The 17,475-nt window shown below is 42.7% G+C and overlaps 1 protein-coding gene across 1 annotated transcript in view; it reads left to right on the top strand.

Annotated features, from left to right (window-relative positions):
- Nucleotides 1–17,475, top strand: part of rbpjb (recombination signal binding protein for immunoglobulin kappa J region b) — a 49,258-nt gene that overhangs the window by 19,401 nt on the left and 12,382 nt on the right. The window contains exon 2 of the mRNA XM_072686781.1: nt 8,353–8,391. Coding sequence (XP_072542882.1) covers nt 8,353–8,391 — 39 coding nt within the window. The remainder of the gene's footprint in view (nt 1–8,352; nt 8,392–17,475) is intronic.

Here is a 17,475-nt window from a genome sequence, read left to right as displayed (position 1 = left end):
TACGTCTTCAGATCCCTCTGTTCTGATTTTATATAAAAAAAACTTACTCAAAATTCCTGATTATTATGGAGTGTTTTTTTTTTTATGTTAAGTTTTCTTGGCATTTTATAAATAAAATAAAAAAGCTCAATATATCAAATCGTAACTCTGTATCCATACATATTGTATCACTAGGTTCCTGCCATTGTATTGTATTGTTGTATCCTGGAGTGTTAGCTGTCCTTTAGTGCTATAGCTTAGGGCATAATAAAACCCTACTTATATTTACTTTTTACTTGAATAATATTGAATATTGATTAACTGAATTTCTTTTCTCTATAGTACCAAAAAAAAAGAGAGACAGGTAAAGACCCCCACCGCCTTTGGACTTTGTGAGTCATTCCACCCCTAATTACCATATCGCCATGCTTGAGCTCCTTTATCCGTGATGTTTGTGTGAAGCTCTTAACTGAAAGGGTTTCCCAGGAGGACAGTTGTGGTTTATGTTGGACGGACACGAGTGGAGACTGAGAAGGACATGCTCAACATATGACCTCACCGAGCAAACAGGAAATGGCTCCAGCTGCCATCTTTACACTTTTGTTTTTCTTTTTCACTTTCTGATCAACACCTTTGTGTGTGTGTGTGTGTGTGTGTGTGTGTGTGTGTGTGTGTGTGTGTGTGAGAGAGTGAGAGTGTTGGAGAGATGAAGATCAGCTGGGGGCTTGTGTTAGTCTTGGCTTCACACAAGCTCGTACAGACAAATTTCTCCAAACTAGTGAACCTGTGAGTAGAATATGAGCCTCTAGAAGCAGGGATGCAGCTCTATGACTGTTTCTCTTCCATTTATCACTATCTAACCTCTTGATTAGGGCTGTGTATTGATACAATATGTATCACAATAGAGGTTTATGATTCAAGGCGATATACTGCCCCCCTTTTTTTTATGCAGTCAGTGCATACAGTGGGATCAGGGTTTAAACACAACCCAGAATGAACCACCAGTCTCTGATTGTGGACAATTAATTAAAATTCTATATTTTCTTACATTTTTGTATTATGGTATGATATTCTTTCAGTGTTTTGTTGCACCCCCACAGTACAGTATTTAGTAGGGGTGTAAGAAAATATTGGAACCTCACAATATTATGTTTGGTAACACTGAACAGATTCTAAAAAATTACATATTTTTAATAGATCAAAATGATCCACTGTCTGCCACCATTCTCTGCTTTTGGGCAATTAATTAAAAATCTATATTTTCTTATACCCCTACGCTTGTAAATCCTGGTATTTACACCATTCCAGAAATATTGCTGTAAAAATATTGAAAGCTTAATATTGTGTATAACATAGATGGGTTAACTTTCACCCTCCATTCACTTCAACAAGCCTTTTGCGCCCTTTTCACTGATGGTTCTTCCTTGGACCACTTTTTCTGGTAGGTACTAATCACTGCATATCAGGAACAGATCTGGCCGTCTAGTCTTCACAGTGTGGCCCTTGTCAAAGTTACTCAGATGCTTACGCTTGTCCAGTTTTCCAGCTTTTTAACACCTCAACTTAAAAGAACTGACTGTTGACAAATGCTGACTAATAAGTAGATCCCACCTCATGACGGGTTCTATTTGAACAAAATAACAACTTAGTTTGAAAAACTAAGGTTGTACAAATTGGTGTTATTTAAGTCATTGTCTGGTCAGTAACTCCTCCAAATACTGGTATTAAGGCTGCTGGCCGCTCTCACTACTTGTCTCAAACATGAAATAATAACAGCAACGCCCACACATTGTCCACATCCCCATGCTGTGTTTAACTGCCAGTGTTGATACTGATGTGGCATTGGTTTACCACTACCAGAAGCTACAGGTACATGTTCCTAGCTTGGTCGATTTTATCACCATACAACGCCCCACAAAGGCATGTGAAGGTCAATTTTGTGACTTGGTGCTTGATGTGTTAATGAGCACACTTCTAAGAGAGACTAGGTTTTGCACTTGTGTGTGAAAAGCTGTGAGTGTTTATGATGGTTGTGCTTTTTTTTTTTTTTTCCTGCCCCATCTTTCTTTTACACTTTTCTTCACACTATAATGATGCCTTTTAAAAGATGCTTACACCTTTAGAATGTAGTGAAAATTGATTTCAGTTATTTAGGGACATCAACATCTTTTTTTATTATTTTATTTTCAACCAACTAAATATTGACTTTAGTGATTTAAGAGAATTGGCTTTCGTTCTCTTTAACGTGATTGTGAACTACACCGTTGCAGACCTCCAGCATCTCCAGTGGTACCTTGGCCTTTTTGAAAGATTTGATGATCTGACTGGTTTAACTTGCAACTTGCTCAAAGGGAGTATGGTTGAGTGGAAACAAAGAGGAGGGGTTTTAAGGTCAGACTGAAAGTGAATTTGGTCATTGCTGACAAATGATGACTTTTTCCATGTTTACAAATGAAGATGCTTGCCTTGTAAGTAAACACACGCACTGACAAAAAACAGTAACGCACATATCAAGAACGTCCAGTTCCCAAAGGACCACCGTTTCCCCTCAGAACCGCCTACTTCTTGGAACGCTCTCATACAGGACCATACAACATCTGGATGTAGGAAAAGGCATACTGAGGGATAACTCATTGGCGCTTGTAGCCTAACGTGCGTCCAGCGACCCAGGGTCCAGGTTATGTGTGGTGTCCTTGGAACCAAATGTTTTCTGATTAGCAACTCTGTGCTGATTCAATTCAGCTGCAGTTTCACCTCTAGTATTGAGATCCGTTGTTCCTCTTTGCTTATGGAGATTGTCCATGTTTGACATTTGCTTTTGCACATTTTCCCCCCAAATTCTGCAGATTTTGGACAATTGATGCCTTTTTTCCATACCCTGCGTTCATTTCAACCGTATAAGGACATGTTCTCTAAAAGCTTACAGATACGGACAGAACGGAGCAGTACCACTGGAAGTCGTGGGGTAGTGTAGCAAATAGTTCCAGCAAAATATGTGGACCACTTGGACACAGTGGCAGAAGAGAAACATTTCCAAAACACCATTTACAACCATTTACAACCGATTTTTTTATTTATTTATTTTTGCGCGTACATTATACCGACCCCTTCCACTGTCGCCATTTTTGTTGTTGTCAGAAACATTAGACTGCCTTCTAGTGAATGTACTGCCTAACACCCATGCCAATGTAAAAAAACACAAGTATGTGGTCAGTGTCGGTTACAACATTTAAAACTGACCTATTCATTTTCATATGACGAAACGACTTTCTGCACAACGTGACCTTAATGAACACTTCATTAGAGGCTCTCATGACGGAATGGATTCATTTATATTACCCATGCAACACCAGCAATGTAATAATGTTGCCAAATGAGACCTAACTAGCCCCATAACTTCCAATGCAATGTCCAATAACCTTTTTTTTCTGTATCAGTAATCACTAATGCTATTTGACATTCAGCCTAGTATGACCGATCGGTGAAGTCTCTTATGTATTTGTGAATCAGTTTGGCCTACTTCAAAGTCAAGTACTGTTTTCATATGCTGTTATTTTGTTCCGTCACAAGCCATAACCAGAGGCGACCAAACCAGAGAAAGCTGAATGTTTGTTTGGTCACTTGTGAGTGTATCACATCAAGACAAGGCATGGAGAGAAACCCCTTTGGAAGAATTTGGAAGAAGCGTGCGGATCTTCTAGCTCCTTCGAGTCATTTGCACTTGCCATAGTTGGACGCCATTCAATCAGCTTCGGCTAAGCTTGGCATGGCATGTTGCCAACTTGCTGACGGCTTACAGCTCTAAGGTTTCCGAGTGCTGCATGCACCAAACCCGAACATCTGTACCATGACTGTTTGAGACGAATACACCCCGTCCGTTACACCCCTCCAACGCTCTTTATTTACGTCTCTCAGCACAGCTTCAGTGTTGCCTCTGCTTCGGATTTAGGAGATTTAGGAGTTGTGGCCCTACTGTAATGTTTAAATGAAATTTGCTGGTAATGATGCAGAGATCTGATGGAGGGGAGGTTGTTGGGCAGCGGCGTTGCCCCAGATGGACCCCTGAATGAGGGCTTTACAGCAGCAGCATGTGCCTGAGCTGCCTGGAACAGGCTGGAATCCATTATCCACTCCAACATCAGCGTTTCACTGTGGGAACCGTATTGATCTCTAGCTCTATAATTATTCTACTTACACACCCTCTCACACACATCCCCTCTTTCTCTCTCTCCCTCTCTCTCTCGCTTTCTCAGTCTCTCTCACGCTCTTTCTTCTTCTCTCTGATTTCATCTCTGTAGCTCTTTCCCCCTCAGTCTTGCTTTAGTCTTTTTTTTTTTTTTCCTCTCCCCTCTAATCGCCTCTTTGTCCCTCTTATCTTTCTCCTTTTCTCCTCCACACGTGCCTGATCCGCCTCTTCTGCTTCAATCTTCGTGTCTTTCATCTACAGCTCTTCATCCTGACCCTCAGAAAGTCTCATCACGCCACCGAACACGTTTAAGTGCTGTAATGTTTTGTGTTCCATCTACATCTGTTATGCAGAATGTAGCACTGCATACACTTACCATGATGTGCCCTGTATTTGTTTTGCAGAGTGTAGCCACGGAAGCACTGTAGGACCAGATACACGCCCACAAAAGCTAACACGGTATACAGTATGTATACGCTTACAGTATGAATATACAGGATGTTTACAGTAATATAGATTGCAGTATCCTGATCTCACATTTTTACATGTGTTGGTTGCGATGCTGGTGGGCTGCTCCGATCTCGTGGCAGCACCAGCGTGACTCTGCCTCGGAGATCCTGCCCCAACTCCCTGCGGCCCAGCGGGGCTGCAGCACGAAAACCCAGCCATTGATTTTCCCCTCCTCTGCTATTTTAAACCTTCCTGTCTCCAGACTGCCACCGAACACGACTCAAACTCAAGGTTGCTGTGAATTTAGCAGGACCCCCAGGAGGGTGCACCTCCCATATGGGTTGTGTCATGGGGCTAACCTGCAGCAGTGGTGGCAGTCATGGTTAGGCATGCTCACTTTTTTTTTTTTTTTTTTTTTTTTTTTTTTGTAGGAGCGTCTGTAACAATAAATGGCACTTGAAATTAGTGCTGGTTGATATATTGGGAATGCTTGATTGCTAGTGGCACTACTACATGCATCTAGACCAGTTGTAGGCGATGTGCATTTCACTAAAAATGGACTACTAGTCTAGTCACATTGCATTTCACCTCATATTATTTTACCTTGAAAACAGTGCTTGTGTGAAGGGTTATCTAGCTGATTTTGACCAATAAATTCACTAAACAATGTTTAAAGGTTTCTACTATTAAATCAGTACTAACAATGCTAAAGATGTTAATGACATCTTGAGGACACCAGAGGGCGTGCAGAGTACATCGGTTAAAACAAATAACTGGAACTGGACTGGGATTAAAATAGCCAATACCCGATCCATTAAAATTTGTCTGGATCAAGACATCTCTAGTTTTCAGTGCTTTTCTAAGGAAGTTTTAGCCCGGCTGTAACTGTAAGAAACAGACTAAAACGTAATGCAGGCTCTACTCCGCCCTTACATATAAAGTATAGCATTGTAACGCGGCTAATTTGGCAAATCAAAGCTCGAGTATTTACAATTTTAAAAGTAAATTGAATTACTTTTCAAATATTGGAAAATCAGACTTACTTTTCTTTTTCTTTCCCTGCCATGCAGCTTGTTTTTAGTTTCTGGTTAGTGATGACTGAACCTGCAAAAAACATGCATTTTGATATATGTCAATTACTTATTTAAAATAATCAACAAATGGTAAATATTTGGCTCACATTAGCCAAAAAACAATTATGGACTTTATGAAGCTGGCTCTTCATTGCGGTGTTTATGAAAGCTGACAACAGTAGGTTGTTTTTGAACAGTTTTAGCTCTGCAGTAGAGAACCTCCCTGTGCCACCATGCTGAACGTCTGCTGTGCACGTATTTATCAGGTGCCTAGAGGAGGCAGTTTTGCTTACTGACTGACTGACTGATTGTCAGGTTGACTTTGTTGAAAGGTGCATGTCCAGCATTGTTACCACAACAGTAGCATCACTGTTTTACTGTTATCATACTGTGGAAATACCATGACATCAAGGATTTGATGGTCAACTGCAGTATATGTCATTCACTGGGTGCCTCAGACTCTGTGAAAAATCCATTGGAAATAGATAACAAATGGAGTAAATTGAATGCCTCCTTCGTGTTTTACAGAAACACAAAAACGCTCGTTAAATTACAGCCTTACATGGCTTTTAGCGGTCACAGCTGTCTGGTCCACTGACCAGCCAGTGTAGTTCAGTTGCAGTATCACATCAATGACTTCAGATAACTCCAGAGGTTTTTCTGCCAGTTTGAGAGTTAAATCCAGCTGTGTGGGACTGCCGCAAGCCCAACACACAGCCACACTTGTACTGCAGGCTCACTGCAGGATGATGTCATGAGCGGTCCGGTTATGATATGACTAACCTTACGCCAGTGATTGCTTACCCATAAGATGTTGCAGCCTTAGAGGAAAACCAATTGGTTTTCTACAAATTACTGTTCTTTGCTGATCTGTGGTTCCATGATTTAGTCACATGTTGAAGAAAGAAACCCCAGACTTATCTGGGCCAAAGTTGGCCATCACAGTCAGGTAGAGGGAAAGTTGGCTCAGTGTCTCGGGGTTTTCCATGTCTGATCTTCACAGAATTGCTTGTCTGATCATCACAGCACTATTGATCGGTGTGACGTATAGAACCTAATCTTCCACCACTATTCTGAATATTTCTCACTCAGCTTGCTGAAGACTGCCTACTCTAAGACTGATTCAGAATGCTAATTATTCAGTACTTTAACTTCTCTCTGACCTCTACAAAGTTAGTTGACTGTTGGGACAACACATCATTTACAACCCTGTTTATTTGAGCAGATTTTCCTTTTGTTGGTGGATTTTGCCCTTTTGGTTATTGTTTTAAGTCCAATTTAGGGCGTCCTGATCTGATCCAGTGGCTCAAGATCATCCAGGCAAAGTTGTTATCCTTCGTTTTTAATAACTCTGATGACCAGTCCCTCAGTTTCAGAGATATTGACATCTTGCAGTTCCAGATTGTCAAGTCTGAGTGTGCTTGTTTCAGTAAAAAAAAAAGAGGAATGAATGGGATGCGAACGCTTGTGCAACTTTCTTATGTCACGATGATACAAATACACATGTAGCACCCAACCAACCACATATGGTACCACAGCAACCACTTGGCAACAGCTACCACCTAGCAAAGCAAGTTTCACTCTAGTGACCACATTGCATCAGCTTAGCAAGTGCCTATAAGAGGAAACCACTTATGTCCACTTCTTTTGGCGCGTTTTGCTGGGCCGGATCTCTTGACTGCATGCAAATGAAGCAATCTGGAAGTATCTTATTTTTAAGATTTTAAAGAATTTTCATTTTAAAAATGCGTATTGTAAAATTCTGGACATCCAGATACGGCCGTGTGTTTGGAAGATGTTTGTTCCCTGATTGGCTAGACACAACCTGGCTGCAATACTCACTTGCATACAGTTGAAATCTGCCCATGTTGCAGAAATGAATAGGATGTGGCGAGGCACAAAGGCCACAAAGCTTTGGAGTATCCTCGTCTTGCCCTGTTCTCTCTGGGTGAAAAAAACAAAAAACAAACAAAAAAACGGCCAAGTTCTGAGATCTGCTCCCACAATGATTTCATTAGCAAGTTTTACTAGGCTACCCACAGGAAGCGAGGCAGCAGTGGGTAGTGACAAATTGAGCTGTTGTTTGGTCGGCTCTGATTGGCTCCTTAAGCGTGGCGAGTGAGGTTCGGTTTGCAGTGCTACTGTTTGTGGAAGAGTGATGGGAAGAGAGAGCGGTCAGAGCCACCTGTTAGTGTTTGTACACACAGTCATGTGACCAAACAGTCCCAAGGTCACTATAGCAGCTGCAGCTGGGTGGGTGCGGGCAGGTGTGTGTGTGTGTGTGTGTGTGTGTGTGTGTGTGCTTTTCTCTGCTATGAGTGTTTGAGAGCAAGAGTTTGTCAGTTACCATGAATTATGAAAGACTAACTGTTTTGGTTTATGTGTGCTGTGTGGGTGTGTGTATTTATATGTATATCTGTGTGTGTGTGTGTGTGTGTGTGTGTGTGTGTGTGTGTGTTTGTTTGTGCGCACGTGTATCTGTCTTCACGTGTGAACGTATTCTTTAACAATAATTCACGGTGCTCAGGCGGTTTCTCAGGTGTTTTGTGTGCATGCACTTGCTCAATGTTTGTGTTTGTGGTGTGGTAAGTTGTCTGTGAACCTCTCATGCTCATTCTCTCTCTCTCTCTCTCTCTCTCTCTCTCTCCTGCCCTCTCATTACAGGAAGTTTGGGGAGCGCCCTCAACCACAGCGCCTAACGAGGTAAGCAGACCATCTCTATCTGGTAAACAAACAAACACACACACACACATACAGAGAAAAACAGTGTCCGTCCAGGAAAAGCAGCATAAGTGCACTCAGACTCTGAAAGGCTGAAACAACCCACAAGTAGTGCCAGGCGGTGCATTCAATTCCGGTGTCGCATATCATATATCTGTGTGTGTTTGTGTGTGTTCTAAACAGTCTCTGATGCTCTACTTTGACAGCAACTGTGGCAAGAGCTACCTGTAGGTCCCATGCTGACGTTTTAGGATTGTTGGAGACGACTTTAGGTATCTTGTGGTCTGCTGAAGAGCCCATCTTGCTAGGATGGCCTGACCTGGCAGGGATGGCTGGACAGTGGAATGGCTATTTTCTAAGTGTTCTGAGATCTTTTTAAATCCCTTCCCAGACTTCTGTGCATCTACAACCTTTTATATGAATATATATATATATATATATATATATATATATATATATATATATATATATATATATATATATATATATATATTATATTGCACATCTGTGTCGTCAACGGGTGCAACTTAAAATAGCTGAATCCATTCTTTAGAAGAGGTGTCCACAAACACGTGTCCATATAGTGTGGCTGTTCCAGATATGACACAGAATTGTAGTATGTAATATTAAAGCTGGTGTTGGTGAGCGCTTCCTGTCTGCTGCTGCTTTGGGTTTAAGCAGTGTCTTACTAACTTGGCTTGTTTTCATTGAAGCGTTGTGTTCTTTTCTGCTTTATCTAAAATGACACCACAGGGAGCTTTTACCATTAAGCAGATACAAACTACACTTCCAGAAAAAGGAAATGCACTGTTTCTTTAGTCGTATGCCTTTTGAGCTATAGCTCTATAGCAGTTTTTGGTTTTCTCTTCATACTCCTAAGAAATCAGCTTTCTTCAAGCGTGCACTGATTTTCTGAGCTGGCGTGAGCAGGTCCACACACAGGTGCTTGGTGTAGGGCGGCTGTCGCATGTGAGGGTTTTTTTTTTGTGGTGTGTAATTCTTAACTAAATTGCATGTTGGTTGTGGATAGTTGTGAATAAAATGTCTGAGCTGCGGCGTGTCTGTGCTCTTTCTTTATGGCCAGTCTGAAAATAAAAGTGCTTCTGGCTCAGAGCCCTTAAGCCTCTACTGAGGTTTGGTTTAAGTCTCGAAAGACAATGCAGTGCTCGCGCTCTTGTCTCGCTCCAATTTGTTTTCTCTCTCTCTCTCTCTCTCTCTCTCTCTCTCTCTCTCTCTCTCTCTCTCTCTGTATTTCCCACCCTCTTCCTCCCTCTTTCCTCCCCATCTCTTCATCCCCCCCCTATCTCCTCTTCCTCAGAGAGGAAATAAGAAGGTTGAGCATTTTTCCAAAAAGAAAAAAAAGGAGCGTGAACCATTTTCAGAGGCTGCTGTCTATGAAGTGTGTCCAGTGTTTGGCTCTTGTTTGGGCCTCTGGAGTGGAGGAGTGAAGCGAGTGAGATGGAAAATGACAGAGGAGACGGAGGAGGAGGTGGAGGAGGAAGTGAAGGGAGAAATCCGGAGCTGATGGCTGAGGGTGTGCGGCCGCTCTGCGGCTGACTCAAAGCGTGACTGAGCACAGAGTGCGCGCATGAAGGGCAACAGAAGCAGAGTGCACACTTCTTCATAATGACTCTAGCAGAAGCTCCCTCTGTTGCTCACTTGATCACTGATGTGGGCTTGCTGGATGCTGGCAGAGTTGGGACTAAACCCAGTGTTGCAACTTTTAAAATGATGATGAACAGCAAATTGTGGGCTGTTCAGTCGAATCTTTTCAGCGAATCTGCAGTGATGTAGTTAGTCATCTGTATGGTGTAGTTTTCATATCAGACTACCTAATAGTGGGAATAACCCACCTTTGGCTCAGGTGATACTAGTGAGATGTCATGGCATGGACCGTATTAGGTGATGGAAGGTGCGTATTGTAGAAGTTAACTGGTCCACAGTGGCACATCGATTGCTCTGTACCACTCATCAGCGTCGTCGCCCATAAAAGTCCGTTCTCAGGACACACTACGGTGGCTCTAGGTCATCCCATGAAGTTAGCGCTTTTTGAGATCCTACCCTATTATCATACCCTTTTGGAAATCAGTCAACATCATCGTGTCCTTTGCCCATGAAGATTATGCACTCTGCACTCTGCTACAACTGACTGGTGTGCTCGCTTATTTATACATGCAGCAAACTCTGTCACGTGCCATCTGTAACATCTCGGACCCGAAGCATTTCTGAATTGGGTAGCTTTGTGGGATGTCTTTGGTGAAGGAGGTGTACCAAGAATGGTCTTCCCAACACCTCTGTTGCCCCCAACAGCATAACACTAATGCCAGGAGGGAAGTACGACTCTGGCGAGAAGTACAAAGCAATTGACACCCCACTGTGGAGCAATTAACCTCTATAACGAACACCACCTTCACCTAATATGCCACAAAATCCCGATACATTTTATATATAGTCATGTTTTACCTTTTGACCTGATTTGAATCTGGCTGTTTTTGTGTTAAAATTTTACTGTGAATGAACCAAACTGACTTTTTTACAGTACAGGAGCAGAAACTTTCAAAAGTTTGAAAGGAGGACATTTGACAGGCCCGTGACAGTGATGATGTGTAGCCTCCATCTGTAGGAACTAATCATCAAATGAACTCCCTCGCTGGTGCTGCTGAACCCCTGCTGTGGCCTTCTGAGTCACCCTCCCTGCTTGCCTTCCCTTCACTCACAATTGATCACTGGCCATGAATAAGCAATAATCTCCAATGCTGTTCACTGTGGAAACAGATCAAGCTGTTCGGTGATGAATATCTAGACAATGCTTGTGTCTGTCGGAAGGGAATGGACTACAAGCAGATAGTTGCAGCATTTTATTTATCATGTGCTGCTTACTGATCGTAAAATATTCAAACTGCTGAATTAACCACACGCATCCCATTTAGTGTGTTCTTCACTTCAGTCTTTATTATTCAGATGGTTTTAGAATGGAGTATCGTGGAATATGGCCCAGTCCATACTGCACACGGATGAGGAACATGATGAAGAGTTCATGGTGTTGAAGAAGGTGTGGAATGTATTGGAAGCTGTCTGCTCCTTTTTAGCTCCCAACTTACAGGACCTGGATCTGCAGCCTCTGCAGGTCGGAGCAACTTAGGTGGCATATGAAGAGCCAACTGCATGTTAGGCAGGTGGTCATAATTAACTTGGGCTTTTCAGTGCTGAATATTGTGAAAGAAATGAGATGAGAATGTAGGACAAGGGCTTTAAACATGGATAATGGAACTTAACATGATAATGAGTCAGAGGCAAAGTTGCTGAAGTGATCGTATCTGCTCCGTCCTGTCTGAAAACGTTTGACTCATGCAGTCCCCACAAACTTTGACTTTTCAGTGCGTGCACGCACGTGTTTAACCGAATCTCTCAGTGTCTTCTCTCTGTGGGTTCCCCCACTTTCTGATTCGGGGCTGTCTGCTTGGCCTGCTACATTTCTGATTTCATTTCCTAAGGACCCTAAGACTCGTTTCCTAAGGATCTCTGCCTCATAGGCCAGTATATTGAATTTGCTTGTAATTGTTTTTGTTTGCTGGATTTATTTATGTGGCCAAATTGAGCAGAAGTGAAAATGACTCGAGACGAACAGAAGGATTTTATGAGAAGTGTTGCGTATGCGTGCGGGCAGGCAGCTCTGGCCCTCTGTATCTTTTCCGTAAGGGAGCAGTTAGCCGAGCCCAGTGCGTGTGGTTTTTGTCTGCAGCGTATGAAGTCACATGCTGCCGTGGCTTCCCCTTTGCATGCGAGCGTGCGTGTGTGTGTGTGTGCAGGGGCAAAGCCACAGAGCTGATCCTAGGGAGCGATAGGCGACTTGCATGGGATCACATGGTTTTGCCAAAAGACTTCTACCAATGGCACGATAGAAGAAAAATGTCCACTCTGCGCTTTCGGGGAGGGGGGGCATGGAGGTGAGATTTTGAGGCTAGTTAAAATTCGGAGCTTGGACGTGTCATGTTTTATCTGGAGCATCCAGCCATGCACATTAGTGCAGCTTGCCCAAACTTCCGGTGGGTGACCATAAAAAAGCCAAGAACAGATTTGGGCAGTTTGTTTCCTGTGAATTCCTTTGAACTGCAACTTTAGAGACACGTACGTTTTTGTAGACTCCACCTCTCCATGCTTCTGTTACTTATGTCACAAATAAGGTTTGACTGTGGTATGGGGCTTTTGCCTTTTATGGCTTTTAATTGTGTCACTATTTCAAGTTTGAAATAAAACCAAGGCCAACGATTTGCAGCTGTCCTGCGAGAGCTTGGTTGTTTCTGTTCTGTGGCTTTATCTCTGTGAATTGTTGTGGATGATGTTAGCAATCCTTATGCTTGTGTTTGTACTGGCTGGTCCCGAGCCAATCCAGGCATGTTTGAATGGTTTGGGTATCAGCTTTTCGTGCCGGATCCACTTCTGATTCTGTGTTTTTACCGCTATGCCACTGTGTTTTAACACCGTGCCCTCTGGCGTCCTCTAGGCGTCATTAATGGTCACTATTCTTAGCCCGCAACAGTGAAGAGCATTCTCAGAAGGTGACAAAACAGTTTAGAGCCTGCAGTGGGGAACTGTTCTACCGAGGAACTTGAAAACCTAACATACATTTCAGCAGTTCTGACGGTTTGGCTGCATTCCAGGCGTTTTTTTCTTCTTCTTTTTTTCTTCCAGACTCGGATGGGTAAAATATTAGCTGTTAAACACACATCAGTCCAGAATGCTACGCTGTAGTCTAATGAACAGAAGCTTACGTTTACTTACGTTTTAATTAGGGATGCAGCCATCCGATACTAGAGTTGGATATCAGTCCCGATACTAACAAAATTAGCCGGAACCAGATTCTCACACCGCTGGTATTCTAGGCTTTGTAACCTTCAGACATCATACACGTATCATAGCAAATAGCAAGGCTCCCCTATCTAACCAGCATGGTGCACTCGACCTGTTATCAGCTATCAGCGAGTTTTCTTTCATATACGAAGAACCGAAAAGGGAGGAGCTGCTAGTTATGATTGTCAATCCTGATGCCTCTGAAGTCTCTCCCAGATGGTAAGGTATGTGGCTGATTAATTCAACAACGGAATCGGATGGGTATCAACCGAACGGTACATCCCTAGTTTTAATAGGCAATTCCAGTAAATCACACCTAAATTACGTGGCTGTATTATCTAAAACACAATATATGGTATTTGATCAATATCGGCCAGTGTTTAGACTGAAGATCCTCGAATTAGATCATAGTGACTGAACGTGTGTAATGTAATGTGGTCATTGCGTGGTTTAGTATTGGATTTTAGGAGGAGCTATATCATGGCTTAATGCATTTACCAGTTGAGTTTATGTATTATTGTTGAGGGTTGTTCCTGTATCGTAACCTGTAATATCATTTGGGGTCTGGGGTCCAGCATAAGCACTATATAAAACTATATAAAACACACATGTGTCAGACTACAGTTTTAACATCAATCTTATGCTCCTAGATGGTTTTAAAAGTCACCCAAAGGCTACATTGCTATGTTTTCCTTTGTTTTCTGTTGTTTTTTGGCTTTTTGTTTTTTTTTTTACTTTGATGTAACATTAAAAGTTCTTCCAAAAGACTGCCCTTTTTTGCTTTTTGTCCCTCTCTCAGCATTGTTTTAATGTCCTCTGGATAAGCTGGATAGTAAATGCTAGTAAAGGCCAAGTTTCCTAGCCTCAAAATTTGAAGTCTGACTCAAATATGTAGCTTGGAGCTTCCAAGAGTAGTGGCAGAGAAACTATACAAGTAAATGGAACTACTATGTGACTGTGTTGCTCATATTTGAGAGTGAGGGGTTATGTATTGAATTATTTAATAATGTTAGATTTTGCTTCCATCAAACTCTGATGTGACCGAGAAGGCAGAGATAGCGCGGTGGCTTGAGAACAGCTTTCTTTAGACCACTACTACTCTGTCTGATCTTAACTGAATTCAGAAGCAACAAACATACTTTCACCTTATACCTTGTTCATCAGTTAACTCTGTTAGCTCATCATTTAGACAGCCTCTGTTACTCTGACCTAGTGATTTCCCTTGACTGCTGTCCTTCAAAAATGAAACTCCTCTTTTGATTATAAAATGATTATAATTTTTTTTTTTCTTTTTGTTATTGCTTTTTTATTCTATGAGGCACAGTGTATAATACCTAGTGTGATATAGTACCTCCTGCAGTTAGTTAAGACGACCTCTACTGTGTTAGACAGTAAAATGTAATCTTAGCATGTCCGAGAGAAATCGAGTAGAAGGAGAGCCAACAAAACTAGCAGTTATACTTACCATAGCTGTTTACCTTACCATAGTAAACCCAGTACAATTCCCACAATAACATGCAAATCCTCACTTTACTTCCTAACAACTTGCAGCGTCAGGTTTCCAGGTGGAACATGCACTTGTGTAATGTGGTCCTGTATGACGTTCATCAGTCTATGTCCTCTTACTGTCACTGTTCTGGTAAATAAAGGTGCTATTAGGTGTATTGCCTTGTTACGCTGCCTGTGCTTTTGCCCAGTGATGTTATGCCAGCAATTTAAATTAGTGTGAAATATAATGAATGACTAGCTGATAAATAATCACACATGTAACCTGATGAAGTGTAAATGCAAGCCTGCACTCTCTGTGCATGCCAGGGCGCTTATGTTTTGAGGGGTGATAAAATTGGCACTAGGGCTGCCAACTCTGAGGAAATTCAGTTCAACAATTCAAAGCATTAAAAGAAAACATCTTTGGGTGTCTCTCTCTCGCAGAAGCTGTTAGTAGTACAGTCTTCTTCCTGAGCGAGCACACACCCCTCATGCACACAGGACAGGTCATACAGTGTATCAGAGATATCCGATGACATAGGCAGCAGGAGGATGACATCATTTTTCTCCAGGAATTGATCAGAGCTGCGTCTCCCCAAGTGGCTGGGTGGCGTTCCTCAGAGTTCAATATTTGGTCCATTGCAGAGGTTAATATTTGAGAGGGGAAACTGACTTGTGGTGATATAATATGGGCTGTATTTTATTGTAAATTTATTTTTTATTTATATGTCAAAATCACAGCCTGTTTGTGATCAGATTTCACGTTGACTTGAGTATTGTTTGCACTGAAATGTGCATTAGAGTGTTGATGCTTGGCCTGTGCTTGTGTTGGCTGTGTTGGCTGGATGCTTTGTTGCTGTAGGCCAGTCCAGTAAGGGTTACTGTTGTGCAGTGACTCTTGCACCTCTTTATCTCACCCCCTCCCTCTCTCCATCCCTCCCTCCCTTCGTTGTTCCCTCCCTCCTTCTCTCTTCCACGTCTCAGGGGGCCCCCATGCTTTCCATAACAAAGGACTGTCTAACTCGAGCGTGCGGAGGACGTTTGTGTGGCAAGGGGAAGCTGCCCCCACCATTACTCTGTCTCCGTGTCCCTTCGAGCACTCTGGCGTGTCAGGTGTCACTGACATCTGTGCAAATGGAGCGTTTCGCGTGCGTGCGTGCGTGTGTGTGTGTGTGTGTGTGTGTGCGTGTGTGCATACTTGAGCATATTTAGCAGACTGTGCATCTTCGGCGTCTTTCGTCCTTCTTGAGAAGGACGTCGGTTGGACTGTAGCGTTTCATCATGTTTTAATTTCGATTCAAGCTCAGACAGAGGCCGGTTGCTGTAGCGTTCGTGAAAGAACTCTCGCGTTAAGCGAGAGCTTATGAAGTGTACTTTACGCAGGGCTGTTTTTAGTTAGTCAACTGAAGTAATTGGAACACTGATCTTGTAACATTTGACACGAAATCAGAATTCTTTGTTCATGAGCTAAGAGGTTTTGGATTCTCCTCACTCTCGTGCTCTCGCGCTCTCTTTTGCTCTCTCACACACATACACACGCGCACACACAGCAGTGCTCTTTTCTGTCCTTTTGCCCTCTTCTTTACCCCCCACCCCAACACCCTCCCCTCATCATACACACGCGCACACACTTTTTTTTTTTTTTTTTTTTTTCTTTCCTTTTTTCTTTTCTTAAAGACCCCCAGCTGTTGAGCTGTTAAGGTTCTTGGCCATGGCGTTCGTATGCTCTCTGCAAGCAACACATACTTCTGCTCACCAGAGAATTGGCTAATCAAAGCGGGGCCTGTGTTTCGAGTCAAGCTCTTGAGGGTTTAGACTATAAAGCACATGGAGCCTTTCTGCAGGCTCCCTCTCCCTCTCTTTAAACAGACACGCTGGACAACACAAGACCGCACATCTTAGTCACTCTTGTACGGACAAAACCAGTGTCTGAACGTCTTCTCGAAGCTGCAGGCCAGACGCACAGGCACTCAGGGCTGTGCTGAACTGCCTAACGGCGTCGTCCGCTATAAGATTTAATAATGATAACATCAGTCAGGATGTTTTTGAAAGCTAGTGTTGAAAGCAAGCTAAAGGGTTCTTTAATTTTTTGCATGAACGATAAAATCAGGTCACACCTCGAAATACTTTCACATCTTGGTTAAAGGCAGATTCGATCGCTGATGACCGTGTTGGAATTCCATGTGAGAAATCTGAAAAACAACTTTAGAAAGCCGTAAAAGGAAATCATTGCGACGGTATTTACTCCTACGCCCTTAGAAGTTATTGTTTTTGTTTTGCTATTGGCTGCAGATGTACACTTGTACACTTGTCCAAATGTTTGTGGACACCCTTCTAATGAAGGGTAATTAAGGTGCTGGCACAGATGTGCAAATGCGCTTGCTCACACACACACACACACACACACACACACACACACACACACACACACACACACACAGCTTGTCTTGTCCCTGTAGAGAAGTATTGCCAATAGAGTAGGACCCTCTGGAGCAGATAAACATGAATCTGTTGGCACTGTGCCTAGTGCCAGGTGTGGGCTAGAGGGGTATAAAGCCCCCCAGCATTGAGCTGTGGAAAAGTGGAACTGTGTTCTCTGGAATGATGGTTGGTGCTCCATCCAATACTTTTGGGATAAGTTGGGGATGAGGTGGGGTGGTCATCATTCAACACCCTGACCTCACTAATGCTCTTGTTGCAATCATATCTTTACAGCAATACCCCATG

Source organism: Salminus brasiliensis, chromosome 9 (genome assembly GCF_030463535.1).
Source record: "Salminus brasiliensis chromosome 9, fSalBra1.hap2, whole genome shotgun sequence".
NCBI classification, from domain to species: domain Eukaryota; kingdom Metazoa; phylum Chordata; class Actinopteri; order Characiformes; family Bryconidae; genus Salminus; species Salminus brasiliensis.
The sequence above is the reverse complement of the archived record's forward strand: the minus strand, read 5'-3'. Positions and strand labels throughout refer to the sequence as shown.